The sequence below is a fragment of the Gobio gobio genome (genome assembly GCF_949357685.1).
Source record: "Gobio gobio genome assembly, chromosome: 10".
Taxonomy (NCBI): Eukaryota; Metazoa; Chordata; class Actinopteri; order Cypriniformes; family Gobionidae; genus Gobio; species Gobio gobio.
Window position 1 is genome coordinate 55,272,716 of NC_137116.1, and position 17,500 is coordinate 55,290,215.

A 17,500-nucleotide genomic window follows, 5' to 3' on the forward strand; every position below is an offset into this window, starting at 1 on the left:
TGAACTAACCCTTTAAGTGTAATCGTCCGTTGCATGCGATTTCACTTTTTTAAACTTTAGTTAGTGTGTAATGTTGCTGCCTGAGCATTAACAGTATCTGCAAAGTTACAGCGCTGAAAGTTCAATGCAAACGGAGATATTGTCTTTTAAAGTTATGGCAGTTTATTGCCTACAAAAATGGCCGGTTTGGACTACAACAAGCTTCTTCCCGGGTTGGTAACATCATAAACACCTGCTATTAACAAACACTGCCCCCGCGAACACGCAACAAAGTGGGCGGGGCCACGCCGCAGTCATTATGAAAGAGAGAGAGCTGTTGCAGAACTACAAACTATATTTGGCCATCTGATCAATCTAAGACCATTGCGTTTTTCAGAGGGAGAAGCAGGAAGCAAACGAGCCGTTCAAAGGACAGTGGAGACAGCGGTGTGGAATAAAGGTCAAATATAAGAAAAATACGGCATTTAAAAAAAAAGAAGTATTAAGACATGTTATACTGCGCCCCATAAACACAACCAAACCTAGAAAAAAAAACACCCCTTTAAGTTCGCACTTATGTTTCCCTTAAACCTAAGGGTGTTGCAGAAAACAACCCTTAAGGGTTTCTTTAAGTGAAACGTCATAAACACTTAGAATTCCCCTTAAATGCTGTTTTTTCACTTCAGTAATCCCTTAAAAAGCGTTAAGTGTTGCGTAAAACCTCTTAACGGTCATTTCCCGAAGTGTAACTTAAGGTTTGGAAATCGTAACCTTAAGAGTAAAGCGAACAAAAATAAGACGACATGGCTGAATTTATGAACCAGCTGAAGATCATTATGTGCCAAGAAGAATTTTTAGGGATAGGGAGAACCCTTTGGACCATCTTAGCGATGAAAAATTGTTGCAAGAATACACCGATTTGAGCATCAGACATCGCAACCACTGACACTGAACACTTGCAGTCACGCGTACATTTCTGAATGAGATGAAGAAAAACTCACATAATTAAAGAAGTAATTTGACGTTATTACAAGTCATTAATGTCTTTATATGTTTCATATAATAGAACCGAAGCTATAGATTGTGAATTTAAACATGTCTCGTTTACCAGCGGCAAAAGTCAGGAGGACTAGCCGAGGTGAGGCTGTTCCAGGCGGGATCTCAACATTTTTAAATAGGCGCTGTCTTTACAAATAAACCACAGATTTGAGCTTTAAACAACTTCATTCTCGACTGAACAACTCTTAAAACTACATTTCGTGACACAATAATAGTAGTATTTTTCAATTTCGCGGCCGCACACAACCACTATGAAAAGCGCAAAAGGACGCGCGTCAATTTCTCTTCAAACTCTCGCTTTATACGCCTGTCCATCTCGCTTTGGACGCGCGAATGCATTCAAAGTTCAAGCGTTAAACTAGACGTGAATTTGACGCTCTCTTCACGTTTGGTGTGAACTTAGCATTAGTGTGTGTTTTGCGTATCTATGGCAACAAGTGAATCCAGGATCGCTGTCGTGAAACACTGAAATGTTTCCCTTACCTAAGAGAAGCGTTTAAGAGATTATATGCAGCACCCTTGAGTTATTCTCTTAGGTAAGGGGAAATCGCCCCTTAAGTGTCATAAAAACTGAAGGTACTTTCTGCAGCCGGGCTCTGGGCCTCGGCCTCAGGCTCAGTCCAGTCCGTGTTGAGCATGTTCTGTTGTGTTTTCAGATGATGCAGAACCTGCTGTTGGAGGAGGGCGGTTTGGTCCAGGTGGAGAGCGTCAATCTCATGGTGGCCACATACTCCAAATTCCAGCCGCAGAGTCCAGACTTCCTGGACATCACCAATCCTAAAGCTGTGTATGCTAACATGACACGCCCCTTTAGAGTGTGTTCACGCTCAAAACAAACCCTGGTGCGATTGCAGGTCTCGCTGCCAAGCGAATCTGGTGCGGTTCAACTGAAATATGAACACAACACGGACCAAACGCATGTAAACAAACCAAAAACAGGACATGATGTCACAAGATGAGAGAATGACCGGCTTTTTCTCGTTATAGTCGTGATGCTGCTCATCAAGAGTTCAGTACAGGCGTCAAAACCGCGTCTCCTCGTAGCAGATCTGTGCGTGTGTGTGTGTGTGTGTGTGAGACACTGTTTTGACTCCTTCACACATTTATAAGCTCTTCATGAGTCTATATACCATCATATTTAGCGAGCGCAGACTGTGGAATAATATGGCCGTAGTGTCCGTGATGTCACTCATAGGATCTGAAGAGAGTTCTGAAGTGTAAAGTCGGGTCGAGCTGGCCGTCGCCATCTTGTCAGCGCTTCACTCCCGGATAACAGAGAATGGGCAAAGAGGCGGGACGTGGGCGGAGCTGAGGTGACGACTAACAGACAGCAGACAAACGGCAATCCACCTGTCACTCAAAGTGGCCACGCCCTTAATTATGCTGAACTTTAAGGCTTTATGTAATGCAGGGCTCCAGACTGAGACTAATGGTGCGTTCACACCGGACGCAATTCGCGCGAGTGATTTACATGTTAAATCAATGCAGAGACGCGAAATGGCATTCTGCGGCGCGGTGCGAAGGACGCAAATTGAGCGTTTTGAATGCGCGATTCGTGCGAATCACTTAAGTTGAAAAATCTGAACTTTGGCGGATATTTCGCGCCGCGTTAACCAATCAGGAGCTTGCTCTAGTAGTGACAACAATGAGGAGAAAATCTGTATATTAATATCTGGTTCAGACCATAGACCGTAAAAAAATATGGACGACGCGACTTCATTGACTTCCGCTGATCAAAGTCACGGCGCTGACATCTTGGGACCGAGTCTGCGCAGTAGAGAACAGGAAGTAGAGGCGCGATTATCAAAAGCCCGCCCACACTCTCACAGATGCAGAACAATTCATTATGTTGGTGTGAAATAAAGTTATGGAAATGTAGAAATTAAAGCTAAAGCTCCAATCTCCTCCCAAAAATCCAGAAAAAAGTCTGTTAGTGCCTCAGTGACAACTTCACTCAGAGAAGCCGTCAATCTCAGCTGTCAATCATGACGTCACACCCCCCGTTTTTATAGCATCAAATAACTCACTAAAACTAAACTTATTTAAAAAACGAACACTTGAAATGAAATTATTGTAATAAAAACTGCCTAAAATGACAGAAACCATCTTTAGGAAACAATTATTTGAAGTGTAATTAAATTGTTTAGTGTGTCTCGCGCCCATTCAAATACATGGAGGGGTGGGGTTTAGGAGCTATACTGGGATTGGCCACCGGGGGGCGATCGAGGCGCGGAAGCTTCAGTTTCTGACAGGAGCACTACAGGCTTGTTTCAGACAATATGATTATCACTGTGATAACATTAAATGACATGAAACACAACCCAGTCTCTTTTTGTTAAATGCAAGTTTATGTATGATCAATAATACAAAAGTATAAGTAATGTTTAACAAGCTATACATGAAATAAAGCAAACAATGCAGTCAAACATTCAAAGTCAGTGCTAGTAGGCTAACGTTACAACTGCAACGTACAGTTATAGCCTAAAAATATAAAGTAATGAAACTTCTCTTTGCCCTCAGCCTAAACGATTCGCATTATAGATCCATGAGAGCAAAGATCGGCCGTTACAAGACGAATTATAGCTCGAGACGCCACAGAGACATCAGAGCAGCGGCAGAAGAACTGGCTGAGGAAAGGCTGCTCTCACCGGGTTAATGAGCGCCGCTGATCCACTGGAGCTCACAACTCCCAAAACGGCAGATCACATGTTCAAATAGGCACTCTTTATATAAATAAACCACTGATTTGAGCTTTAAACAACTACATTATCGACTGAAAAAGTCTTAAAACTACGTTTTGTCACACATTAACAGTAGATTTTAACAAAAAAAAGACATGTAAACACAGCCCACGTCAGCCATTTCTCAACGAGACGAGCCGCTGGCGGAAGCCCCGCCCATGACGCGAATTTGCGTCTGTTGTGCAGTGAATATCACGCGCGAGTAAACTCAAAATGTGCACGCGTCCACCTTCGCGCGATTAGCGCAAATTATTTGCGTGAATCGCGTCCGGTGTGAACGGCACATAAATGGTTGCATTTTGCGACCTTTTTTCCCGCTGGTGCGACTGAATTTGGTTGGAGGTCGCACTGGTGCTCAACTGATGAGAGCTGCCATTTCTGTTACATGTGAGAAACATCAGACGGCAAACAGAAGGAAAGCGGAACGTAACCGCACTTCTCGTTTCTCAACTCGGAGCAATAATAGACAGAGATCTAGTGAGAAAGCGTTTGAGTTCACCTCAGTATTAATAACATCGCTACTGCGAGACCTCTGTTATAAACCACAGATCTCAGACATCTGAAACAGTCATTTCAGTCCACAAATCATAAACATTCACCACTGATTTAATGTAGGAACACCCCATGGTATTGTGGAAGAAATTGTCAAATGATTTTTTTCCATTATTCATCTCAGGGTTCGTACGACCTTTTGAGAGTGAAACTCAAGCACTTTTCAAGTGTTTCACACTTTTTCCAGCACTTCAAAGCTCTAAATATTATCCAATTTTAATATTATTTTTCATATGATGATTTGTAAAACTAAAAGTGTAAAGGTGCTGGCCACTTTATGGCAGAAAAAACAAACAAAACCACTATAACCAGTAGGTGGCGGCATAGGAGCACTTATTTGACTTATTAGACATTTCCACTCCTTAATATATGGAAAAAAGTATAGTCTCATGAAAAACTAAAACTTTGCTTCAAATCGTGACTGGATTACACAGAAAACAAGAGTGCTCCTTTTAGTTCAGTGTGATACTATAGCAGAATAATAGTACATTTAATAAGAGTGGAATATTACAATTTTCCTTATAGAAATTAGGTTTTTGCACATTACTGTTGTTAATAAAAGTTTTTTTTTCTTCCAATAAACAAACATGTACTATTATTAGTAACTGCTCTTATTAACAAAATGCAATAGTACAATAGTAACGTTATGATTAAATGAACCTTATGATACATTTTCCTCCAGCGCTGGTGCCATTGCTCTCTAATGTTAGTCTGGAGCCCTGAATTATCAAAGTATTTATTTGTAATACAGTGGAAATTAGTAGGTTTGGTTAGCATGTTGATTTACGGTATTAAAATGCCAATGTGAACGCTAAGCGGACCAGGACTAAATGTTCTGTTGTTTTTTGTTCCGAACCGAACTCATACGTGAACACACCCTAAAAACTCAAATATATATGTTTACATTACATCAGCTAATATCTCAACGTTTCCTCTTTCTTCCAGATTAGAGAATGCTTTGAGGAATTTTGCCTGTTTGACCACAGGAGACGTGATCGCCATCAGTTATAATGAGAAGGTGATGGTCTGGCACTCAATGTAATGATTTCTGTGTCTAACCCTGATTCACTAAACCTGTCTGTCTTCCAGGTCTACGAGTTACGGGTCATGGAGACCAAACCAGACAAGGCTGTGTCCATCATTGAGTGTGATATGAATGTAGGGATGCTTATTTATTCACAGTTTACACACTATATAAACTCACCTAACCCGACTGATCAAACGCTTGGGCTCGGCAGCATCAGTTAATACTTCTGTTCAGCAAAGATGCATTCAACCTGTAGTTATTATCTCACAATATTGCTATTTTACTGTATTTCTGATCACATAAGAGACCCTTCAAAAGGATTATATAATGCCTCTGTCTCTCTAATGACTGTTTTTGTCCATCAGGTGGACTTCGATGCTCCTCTTGGGTATAAAGAGCCGGAGAGACACATGCAGCATCCTGAAGAACCAGACGTATGATTGGACAGCTCATAGACACACTATAACTCATTCCCTTAAGTGTTGTTTCTGATCCTGTGTTTGTCATTCTGCTGTAGGAAGAAGAAACCGATCCCAGTAGCTACGACGTGGACCTGGGCTTCAGAGTAAGTCATGATTTAAAGCTGCACTGTGTAAGTTTTCCGTCCGCTAGAGGTCGCCTGTTCAAAACAAAGGCGGAGTTTGATGACGTCACGTTTGACTCTTGGGTCATGTGGTCTAGGGATGCTCAAAACGGTTAATTTTCCCGCTCATTATCCGATTATTAACCGTTAACTGATAAGATTATAAATTGGCATCAAATAAATATACAATTGAAGGGTGTCTGTGACACGTTAAAAAGACACTTTTTTTCCACGGGTTTATTTTACTGTGCAAACGTCAGCATACAGAACAGCCCAACAACAACATCAGAACCTGCACATTATCACATGTTCACGCACCTGCAGCGTTTCTGACAACAGAGAAAAACTCAATAATATAAATAAAAAGTAGGGCTAATCGCGATTAATCGCATCCAAAATAAAAGTTTGTGTTTACATAATATATGTGTGTGTACTCTGTTAATTATTATTTATATATAAATACACACACAAGCATGTATATATTTAAGAAAAAAAATATTTATATATATAAAACATTAATATTTATATATATTATAGATTATATAAATGTTTATACATGCAAATATTTATTAAATATACACATGAATGTGTGTGTATTTATATATAAATAATAATTAACTGAGTACACACACATATATTATGTAAACACAAACTTTTATTTTGGATGCGATTAATCTTTTGACAGCCCTAATAAAAAGCATAAAATAAATAGGCCTACACTAAATATTTTTCACTTAAATAATTAACAAATTAAGATAAAACAAAAATACACTGAATCCGTTTGAAGCTTTGAAGAACCGGAATAGTTTTTTTCCTGTCAAACTACTTTTTTTCATCATATAAAAATAGCAGGCCTACCTCAATCCACACCTCGACTGGTGTTAATAAATGTTTAAAGTAGCATGTCTAAGGGGTGCGGGAAGTGGGGGGGCTGCAAAGGATTGCAAATGCAATGCAAATTTTTATTCATTTTTAACATTTAATAATGAATTTGTAATAAACATTTTAAGTGGCCCATTAAGAAGTATTATTTATATGTTGAATTATGTTTTTAAAACATACATGAGGTCATATTGTGACTATCTGAAATACATAGTTAGGGCTGCCCCTGACTAAAGTTTTTTTTTTTTCTTTTCTAGTTGTTCATTTAAACCGCTGTTTACAAAGCGCGGCCGCCTCCATGTCATTGTCTGTTATAGGCTATACTATTTGCTTATTATTTATTAAATCCGGGCAATTTGGTTGATTAAACATAGATTCAAATTAAGATACAATTTATACAAAACGAAATTCACTTTAAAGAACGGCTTTCAACAAAACGCATTGAAGTGTTATTGAACTTATTGAAGACCCCCGTCTTCTGACATTATGCATCTTGTGTCCTGTTCACTTTTCAACGTAAATGAAAAGTGAGCGAGAGGAAAGCGCTCCTGCAGAATAAAACCGCAAACTAACGCGGATATGATGTCATCGACAGGCCACGCCCTCACACGTCTCGGGTAAAATAGCATCTCACCATTTACACATAGTTTGGGATATTGTAAGTAAGATATATAACACTGGCCTAGAGGTGTTTGGATATTTACTGAACAAAAGTTACATAGTGCAGCTTTAACTCATGTTATGAAATCAAATGTTACCTTGACAAGTTGTTAAGACTTGGTGTCTTTACTTCCGGTTTCTCTCCACAGGCCTTCACAGGTTCTGGGAATCGTCTAGATGGGAAGACGAAAGGCATCGAGCCCAGTCCAGCTCCCCTCGATCCCAGTGACATCAAACGGTACGGCCTCCATCGGACACAGAACTCTTAATTCCCAGTTCAACTGGACACTTTAATAAGGGCTGTTTTTTAATCCACAGAGGAATTCCTAACTACGAATTCAAAGTCGGGAGGATCACCTTCATCCGAAACTCAAGACAACAGCCCCGCAAATTTGACATTGTGAGTGAAAATTACTGGGCGAAAAATATTTCGGGTTAGGTCGGCACAATTAGCGTTAGCCGCGGATCTCTTGTCTAATCATATATTCTTGTTTGCAGGATGACATGGCCGCTAACTTCATCGCGTTCTCCGGGGAAGGACAGTCCCTGCGCAAAAAGGGCAGAAAGCCCTGATTACACACACACACACACACACACACACACACACACACACACACACACCTGCTGTCTGGTTACCACATACCCAACATGCACCTGGCGGATGTTCCTGATGTTTCTCTGTACATTACAACTGTAGTTTTACAATGATTTGGCATTACAGAATCCCCCTTTCATACATTAGGAAACACAAACCACTGACCAAACACATTTATACTTCAAATAATTTAAATAAAGATTACCTTGCTATTCCTCAGACTCGTTCTTTAGGACTCTAGGAGGAGTTTTGCTTCATATCTGATGCTATTGGCATCCGTTCATATGACAATAGACTCTCTTGTTTATATTAAAGGAACGTACCGTGACAATTACAACTTGACATGCTGTCAGTTACCACAGAAAATAATCAACACGCACGCAAGTATAGCCAAAGACTGTAAAGGGGATCTATTATACCTCCTTTTACAAGATGTAATATAAGTCTTGGGTGTCTTCAGAGTGTGTGTGAAGTTTCAGATCACAATTCCTCACAGATCATCTAATATACCATTTTGAAAATGCCAATTTTGGGGTTTGAGCTGTTTTGTGTGCATCTCCTTTAAATGCAAATGAGCTGTGTCTCCCCGCCCCCAGAGGGCGGAGCCTTCACAGCTCATGAAAACTGAAACATGATGCATCTGTTTGGTTATGATAATGGCCCTGTCCCAAATGCCACACTTCATAGTCACTTTCGGTCTTGTGGACTTAAAATGGCTGCCGTGTGCCCGTTAAGTCCATGAGACTGTGGAATAATATGGGCGTAGTGTCCGTGATGTCACTCATAGGATCTGAAGAGCAGTTCTCAAGTGTAAAGTCGGGTCGAGCTGGCCGTCGCCATCTTGTCAGCGCTTCACTCCCGGATAACAGAAAATGGGCAAAGAGGCGGGACGTGGGCGGAGCTGAGGTGACGACTGACAGACAGCAGACAAACGGCAATCCACCTGTCACTCAAAGTGGCCACGCCCTTAATTATGCAGCTTTAAGGCTTTATATAATGTAAAGGAATGAGTTATAAAAACATTCCCCCCCTCACAGTCGTCATTATTAGCCGTAGAGCCCAAAAGCACAGTTTGTCCCAGACTGTAAACATGTGTTCTTCTGCTGTAAAGTTGGCCATTTTAACATGAGCTCAATGAGATTCTGCTCCTCTAGTGGCCAGACCATGAACTGCAGTTTAAGGCACTTCAGTATCGGCTGAGGGAGAAACTGGGCTTGGTTCTGAGACACTGCTTTTGATTTATGGGGGTTAATAAAAAAGGAGTGGGTGGATTTTTACCATTATAGGGTGGTCGTGTACACACACATTTATGTTCAAACTGAATTTTGCACAATAGGTGCGCTTTAAATATTATGTTAACATCATTTCACTGCTAAAAACAACTTGACAGCTCAAATAACGTTTTTATTTTTGTTTACGGAAGCTTTACGTTATTTTTAACCTTCTCAAACGCTGAGTGCATCACGATATGATTTAAAGGGATAGTTCACCCTAAAGTGAAGATTCTGTCCTCAACTTGACCAAACTGAACACAGATGATATTTTACAGCATGTTATCAGACAGTTGATGACTTCCATAGCAGTAAACGATGAAAAAAATCCTTCATTTTAGGGTGAACTGTCCCTTTAACCCTCTGGGGTTCTTCGGGTAAAAAATGACCCGAAGCGTTTTATAAAATTTTTTTTAATCGTAGCTTCATCAGAATGGTCTGAAACTTGGTGACTTTATTGGTACTTGGTATATGAACACCCAAAAAAATAGCACATTTTTGACCTGAAGGTCCTGAGTGTGAATATTTTTTTTACGACCACTTCGGCTTTTCAAATCCTGTCCCCAATTTTTTTTAGGTGTTCATATACCAAGTACCAATAAAATCACCAAGTTTGGACCATTCCGATGAAGCTACGATTTAATTTTATTTTTTTTATAAAACGCAAGATGCACTATAGTGGTAAAAATGTGCTATTGCGTGATAAAAATGCTCAATGTGTCCACCGGATGGCACAGATCTCATTTAAAAAAATGCTTTCATGAGGCCTAGGCTTGACTCTAAAATGAAATACAGCTCGAATAAATAATAATAAAAAAAAATATATATATATATACACATTTTTTATTATATTCAATGGGAAAAAATGGGTCATAAGTATTGCATAAATATTAATTATAAATCATAAAATGATCTCAAAACACAAAAAAAGAAAAAAATATATATTATTGAACAAAAATATATTTAATTGATTTTACTTGAATCTCGGGTCATTTTTGACCCGAAGGTCCTGAGTGTGACCCATAAATGAAGAACCCCAGAGGGTTAACGCAGAACCATTAAAGATGAATCCACTAAACAATCTTTTAAAGCATTTAATATCAATACAAATGGATGGTTTTATGACATGAGCATTGCTGGAGGTACTGTAAGCCACAGCTAAAGCTAGAATAAAGTTACTGACCCATCAAACACTGATGAGGTGAACTGTCCTTAGCGCTCCATCAGCTAATGTTCTGACCCACAATGCCACTGGCTCAGCTTTAGTCTGATGGCGGTTCATTCCCCAGCGGAGTTCTCGGAGTTGTACTTCCAGATGGCGAACTCTCCGTTGTCGCTGCAGGATGCGAGCAGGCCCTTCTCCGTCGGGCTCCAGGACACACAGTTGACGTCCTGATTGTGTGCTTTGGGAATGTGTGCGGACAGGAAGAAGATGGGCTGCTCTGGGTCCGCCGTCGGGTCTTCTCTGAACACTCGGACCCCATCATCGCCACACGCTGTGGCCAAGGCACCGGTCAGACCACACCTAAACAACAACACAAACATCACTTCTCTACTCACAAAATGGTGGACACGCATCATTGAACCATCTCAAGAGGTTTCTTGTATAAAAGTGAAATTTAATTAAAGGGTTAGTTCACCCAAAAATGAAAATTCTGTCATTAATGACTGAGCCTCATGTGGTTGGACACCCGTCAGACCTCCGTTCATCTTCAGACACAAATGAAGATATTTTAGTGTAAATCTGATGCTCTGAAAGGCCTCCATTGGCTCAACTTTACACTCTCAAGACCCTTAAAAGACACTAAAGACTAAAGTTACAAAGTCCATCTCACTACAGCGGCTCTACAATAACTTTATGAATCGGCGACAATAGTTTTTGTGCGCAAAAAAACCTAAATAACGACTTATATAGTGATGACGATTTCAAAACCCGGCATCATGAAGCTTCGAAGCGTTATGAATCAGTGAGTCGATTCATGATTCGGATTGCGTGTCAAACTGCTGAAATTTGGTGATTCAAACTGCTGAATCGACTCACTGATTCATAATGCTTCAAACCGCTGAATCGACTCACTGATTCATAACGCTTCGAAGCTTCATGAGGCCGGGTTTTGAAATCGTCATCACTATATAAGTCGTTATTTAGGGTTTTTTTTGCGCACAAAAACTATTCTCGCCGATTCATAAAGTTATTGTAGAGCCACTGTAGTGAGATGGACTTTGTAACTTTAGTCTTTAGTGTCTTTTAAGGGTCTTGAGAGTGTAAAGTTGAGCCAATGGAGGCCTTTCAGAGCATCAGATTTACACTAAAATATCTTCATTTGTGTCTGAAGATGAACGGAGGTCTGACGGGTGTCCAACCACATGAGGGTCAGTCATTAATGACAGAATTTTCATTTTTGGGTGAACTAACCCTTTAAATTAAATTCAAATTTATTTGTATATCGCTTTTCACGATAAATTGATTTGTACATGTTATGCATTTCAGAAATGCACATATACAAAGCGCACAGATTAGCTAATTATCTATTATTAATCAATATAATAACTATGGCACAGAAATAAGAATACATGTTAAATAATAGGGTATATATTTAAGACTTTAAGAACTTTTTAAGACCAACTAAAGATCATTTAAGAAATAAGTTTAAGCGAACATGCTCTGCACACAATCACTAGAATGCAGAAATGACGCCTTCTCTTCACTTTAAAACAATACACAATGAGAAAACATTCAATTTAAGCCCTTAATTTCAGTGTTTATTTTGATTTAGTTTTAGTCATATTTTAGTCACCTGAACTGTTTTTAGTTTCAGTCTAGTTTTAGTCGACTAAATCTAATGAGTTTAGTTCATTGTAAAGCATTAATTGAGCATTTAAGCGTCACATAACCGACTGTCACTGAATACATGACATAACTGACATAATTGTGTTTTTGTCTGTTTGTGTAGCGCAAAAATACACAAAAGAGCTCAATTCCCTTTTATTGTTTGTTTTTTAAAACATCTATATAGTTTTTATAATGTTGTATTTCTGTTTTAGTAAGTATATCAGGTTAAACTAAAGCTTCAAATAAGTTTAAGTTGATTTATTTAATTATTTAATTTCAAGTAATTAATATGTTTTAATGGTTTTAGTGAACTCTCTGATGATACTTTATTGAATAATGTGTCAAATACTGTTTTTAGTCTTTCCTCCTGACTATGAATTAAATGGGAATGAAATTAAACACAGTTTATTGTGTAATCGTATATATAATGCGTGACTTTTAATTATAAACAAGCTGGAAATACACCGGGACTCTTATTTTGAAATGTCTGCGCTGGCTCATTCAAGTTCAGATGAGGAGATAAATATGCATCGTTCCAACCGTCTGAATCATATTACTATATAAACACGGTAAAGTAAACATTGTGATTATTCCTCAGCATTAGTTCATAAACATGACCTGTCATAAATGTGTGTTATTGATTGATTGAGCCGCTCTGGAGCTGTCGCGTGAGACTGTGGAAGCGCCTCAGCGCCGTGTTTTCCCGCCGTTACAGTTCAAATGAGCGCATAGACCCTTTACACAGACTGTGATGACGCTTTTTAACGGTCAATATCGCAAATCCCGCAACGTTTTTTGTATTTTATTTTTTTTTTAAAAATATTTATGTACATTTATAACACTAATACTTTGTATTTTATTACGTTTTCAGCAAATTACAAAAAACAAGTGGCCTCTGCTGTGAGGGTGTTTATAATACAGCGAGTCATGGTAAAAATGAACATATTTCTCTCTTTTGTCTGCCGTTATCAATCTCACTCTATTCTTCCCTCTTTTTGAAAGTTGTGAAATCACTATTGTGACGTTTTTCTTTTGCTATTTAAGCAAATGGGCACACAAAAAAAAAATATTTAATGTTTTCTCTCATTCACAGCTATAATAGTTAACCCGGAAATGTGAAAAAGGTAATTGACGAAAATGACAGTAGATGTTCCTCATAGTTTTTGTCATACTAAACTGGTTTTTATTTAGTTATCGTCTCGTTTTTGTCAGTGAAAGAAGGTCGACGAAGATTATTCGTGAATAGGGTTGGGTACGAAACCCGGTGCCATATTATAACCGGTATGTACCGGACCGAATCAGAACGCAGATTTCGGTTCCTCATTTCGGTGCCAAAATTCAAACGTTCTTTCGCGCTTTGGCTGAGCCAGAGACAGACGCTCAGCGCTGGTAACATCACAACTCATGACAACTATTCAGTGTTTTCAACCACATCTCATGACAACTATTCAGTGTTTTCAACCACAACTCATGACAACTATTCAGTGTTTTCAACCACAACTATTCAGTGTTTTCAACCACAACTCATGACAACTATTCAGTGTTTTCAACCACATCATGTTTATTTCAGGTTTCAGACATTTAAATGCTCATAAGTAGGCTACTAGCAAAAAACACACACTGATGTCTATGAAAGCGGCAATGACAATCCATTCAGACCGTTATAATTTGACTAACGTTACGTGTTTTTTTCACATCAGATACATGCACATTATACAGTAACTATATAGTGCACTCTATTCTTCTTCCAGTTCACTGGTCACTTACTTTCATGTATTTTGTAAGACGAGAATGAACTCAAGTGTTGTAAATCCGACAGATCCGATTCTGAGGCGCAAACTAACATGGCGCCGCCCATTGCGCTTTATAGATCAACAAACACACATTCACTAACACATTTGAACATCAGATAGTTCGTGACACAGTTAAGAAGTTTGTGAATATTTTGAATAAAAAGAAAAAGCGAAATAAAGCCGATACAGCTGAGCTGTCAGCGCTATTGCGGCTGCTGTGTGTCATGTGAGAAACATAACGCGTCGCCATGGAAACATTAAGGCGATGCGTTCTAAAATATTTAGCCAGAGAATATGATCATATTTCAAAATAAAGCTGAAGCTGAAGCTGGTTTGTAGCAGAGCAAGAATACAGACGACTGCTGTTATTACTGTAACTGTTATTCAGAGTTATATTAGGCTTGATGTAGTTGGGTTAGGTGGCTTAGGTTTTACTGTGAATTTGTAAATAAGTCAATAATAATTTGTAAATAAGTAAATTGAGTTTTGTATTTATTTATTTATATTCATACATTTAAGTATACATTAAAATTTTAATAAATGGTTCAATTTAAATCAAAAATAAATAAATAAAAAGCCATTTAATGTCATCCACCTCGTTTTGTGGCCTTTTTTTTTTTTTAAGTATCGTTTCAGGCACCGTTTAGGCACCGGTACCGTTTTAAAAGTATCAGTTTGGCACCGGAATCGAAAAAAACCCAAACGATACCCAACCCTATTCGTGAATATGAATGTTTTGCTCCCATTTTAAACCTTTTTAATGGAATAGTTCACTCAAAAAATTAAAATTATCCAATTTTTGGGTGAACTAACCCTTAAACTCTGCGGACCTGGTTCAAGGTCCGGAATGACATCATCATGTATATACTTTAAATCAGGGCTCTGAACCGGTTCAAGGAACGAAAACGAAAACCGGAAACGAACGAAATTTTAAGAGGAACAAAAATGAAAACGAAATCAAAATCAATTTGAATCGTTCTGAACAGAAACATTAATTTGAAATGACCATTAACCGGTTAATAACGTTATTTTATCGTTCTCTTTAATATTTTAATTTGGCAGTGACCAATCATGAATAGAGTAGTGCAGCATGTGATGTGACGGATCAAGCGTGAGTGAAATGCGCACCATCATCTATGAATCTACCGTCAATATGAGCGCGCATTTACACGCCTCAAGTACATTTCTTTCCCCGCTGAGCTCATCAATGAAAGCGCAGGTATTGCAGGACATTCTTTTCGTACGTTTAAATAAGCAGTTCGGACTTTAAGCTCAAATAGTCTGATTTAGGCTAGTTTGTGGATTTCGTTTAAGCCTATCCAAGCAGGCTACTAGCATCTATCAAACATTTGTCCTAAAGTCTTTCAGATTGCCAATACAGGACAGGTCAATGTTTTCTATATAGACGGCTGATGCTTCGTATTAAATGGTGTTATATTGTATTAAATGATCAAGCTTTATTAGCTGACTGAATTTGATTATGGGATGCAGTGTTGCGCAGTGTTTGCTTTGAAATTAGCAGTTGACGGTGCATTAAAAGAGCAATGGTTATCCAGTTTATTTATTCTTTATTCATGCAATTTTTAAAACAAGTCGTGTTGAAAAAAAAGTTATGTACAAAGAATGTTATCACTCTTCTGAAATATAGAGGCCACTTTCCGCTCCATTAAAACAGCTCAATATTTGTCCCGCTGTTTATACTTTGTAATTAATGCGTGTATTTCTGTTGTGGTTTTAAAAATGTTATGAAATAAATATTCAAGTTTAATTATCATGCGTTATATTATTATTGAGTGAAAATAAGTCTTTATTTATACATATTTGTTTAAAGTATAGGCTAAATTAAAATAACGTTATTAACCGGTATTTTTTCTAATCAAACCGTTTTCGGAACAGTAATGTTTATTGAGGAACGCAAAAACGGAAACGTTAAAATATCGATTCTGCTCGGAGTGAACCATTGATATTTTTTTCTGTTTTTAAGCCCTGCTTTAAATGTTAAATGTAAACACACACACACACACACACACACACACACACACACACACACACACACACACACACACACACACACACACACACACACACACACACACACACACACACACACACACACACACACACACACACACACACACACACACACACACACACACACACACACACACCACTGGTGTCATTTTACAGGAAACCCTCTGGAGTTTCATAAAGCACTGCTAAAAGTGATGAACATGTGAGTATGTGTTGTCTGAGCTGTAATAAATCCCCAAAAAAGAGGCGCTTTTAGATTGTTTGGTTATAAATTGATTGTTGAAAGTGTGTGACTCAGGCCCTGTGAGCTCTAGCACCCTGCAGACAGTTTGGGCTGTAAACACTAGATCACAGAAAACACTGGAAAATGTTTAAGCAGTCAAATGACACCAGTATTGTTTATTTAGAGACACTGTGAGTGTGTGTGTGTGTGTGTGTGGGACGCTTTAACATTTGAGTCGGCCAAATCCAGGCGGAAATGTCCCCAGAGTTTAATGCCTTTATTTGAAGAAAGGTGAATTTAAGACCAAAATGACCCCATGCATCTTCTTACCATGCAATATCATATACTGTCCTCCCGTGGAATCCAGACAAGGTGCAGATACACTTCCAGGACTCGTCCGATGAACCTGCAACCAAACCACCATCAAACTCATCCCAGGAAATGGAGACTACACCATTTAAAACCAGCAAAACATTCGAAACACCAACAGAAACGGCACAGAATGGCCTCACCATCTCCAGCCGCGGACTCCTTCCAGATCTTCACCGTGCGATCATCGCTACAAGATGCCAGTCTCCGTCCCTCTGGGTCAAAGGTCAGACTCCAGACAGTGGATTCGTGCCCCTCTAGTGTGGCTCTACACTCCCAGTCATCATCTTCCTCTTTATAGATGCACACTTTGTTGTCATAACTGGCGGATGCGAGAAGCTGCAAAAGCATGTTTCACCATTAGAGTGTGTCTGAAAACATGACAGATGATGTTAAGTGGTTCATTTCGTTAAGTGGTTAAACAAGGTGTTAATTTCGTTGACGAATAATTTTCGTCAACGACCTTTTTTCACTGACGAAAACGAGACGATAACTAAAGTGTTGGATGACAAAAACTATGACGGAAATCAACTGTCATTTTCATTAGTTGTTTATGAACTAATGCTGATGACAGTGTTTACTTTACGATGTTTATATAGTAATATGTTTTAGACGGTTGTAACAATGCATATTTTATCTCCTCATCTGAACTTGAATGAGCTCCTGCCACTGCAATAGTATCAGGGTTCCCACTCTTTTTCAGCGATCATTTTCCAGGATATTTAAAATTTTACTACAGTGAGAATAAAAGACAAGGATCACTCCTAAAGTAATATATTGCTCTCTAATGGTGCGTTCACACCGGACGCGATTCGCGCGAGTGATTTACATGTTAAGTCAATGCAGAGACGCGAAATGGCATTCTGCGGCGCGATTCGCGCAAATGAGGCGGCGAGATTCGC

The 17,500-nt window shown here is 38.9% G+C and overlaps 2 protein-coding genes across 2 annotated transcripts in view; one reads left to right on the top strand and one right to left on the bottom strand.

Annotated features, from left to right (window-relative positions):
• ufd1l (ubiquitin recognition factor in ER associated degradation 1) overlaps positions 1–8,293 on the top strand; it is an 11,137-nt gene extending 2,844 nt beyond the window's left edge. Inside the window, exons 5-12 of the mRNA XM_079827314.1 lie at positions 1,695–1,825; positions 5,277–5,349; positions 5,421–5,489; positions 5,724–5,792; positions 5,876–5,923; positions 7,633–7,721; positions 7,802–7,883; positions 7,982–8,293. Of these exons, the coding sequence (XP_079683440.1) occupies positions 1,695–1,825; positions 5,277–5,349; positions 5,421–5,489; positions 5,724–5,792; positions 5,876–5,923; positions 7,633–7,721; positions 7,802–7,883; positions 7,982–8,056 (636 nt within the window). The 3' untranslated portion in view covers positions 8,057–8,293. The remainder of the gene's footprint in view (positions 1–1,694; positions 1,826–5,276; positions 5,350–5,420; positions 5,490–5,723; positions 5,793–5,875; positions 5,924–7,632; positions 7,722–7,801; positions 7,884–7,981) is intronic.
• A 2,136-nt stretch (positions 8,294–10,429) lies between these two features.
• Positions 10,430–17,500, bottom strand: part of ciao1 (cytosolic iron-sulfur assembly component 1) — a 15,563-nt gene continuing 8,492 nt past the window's right edge. The window contains exons 5-7 of the mRNA XM_079827635.1: positions 16,742–16,937; positions 16,560–16,635; positions 10,430–10,874 (exon numbers count right to left, since the gene is read on the bottom strand). Coding sequence (XP_079683761.1) covers positions 10,628–10,874; positions 16,560–16,635; positions 16,742–16,937 — 519 coding nt within the window. The 3' untranslated portion in view covers positions 10,430–10,627. The remainder of the gene's footprint in view (positions 10,875–16,559; positions 16,636–16,741; positions 16,938–17,500) is intronic.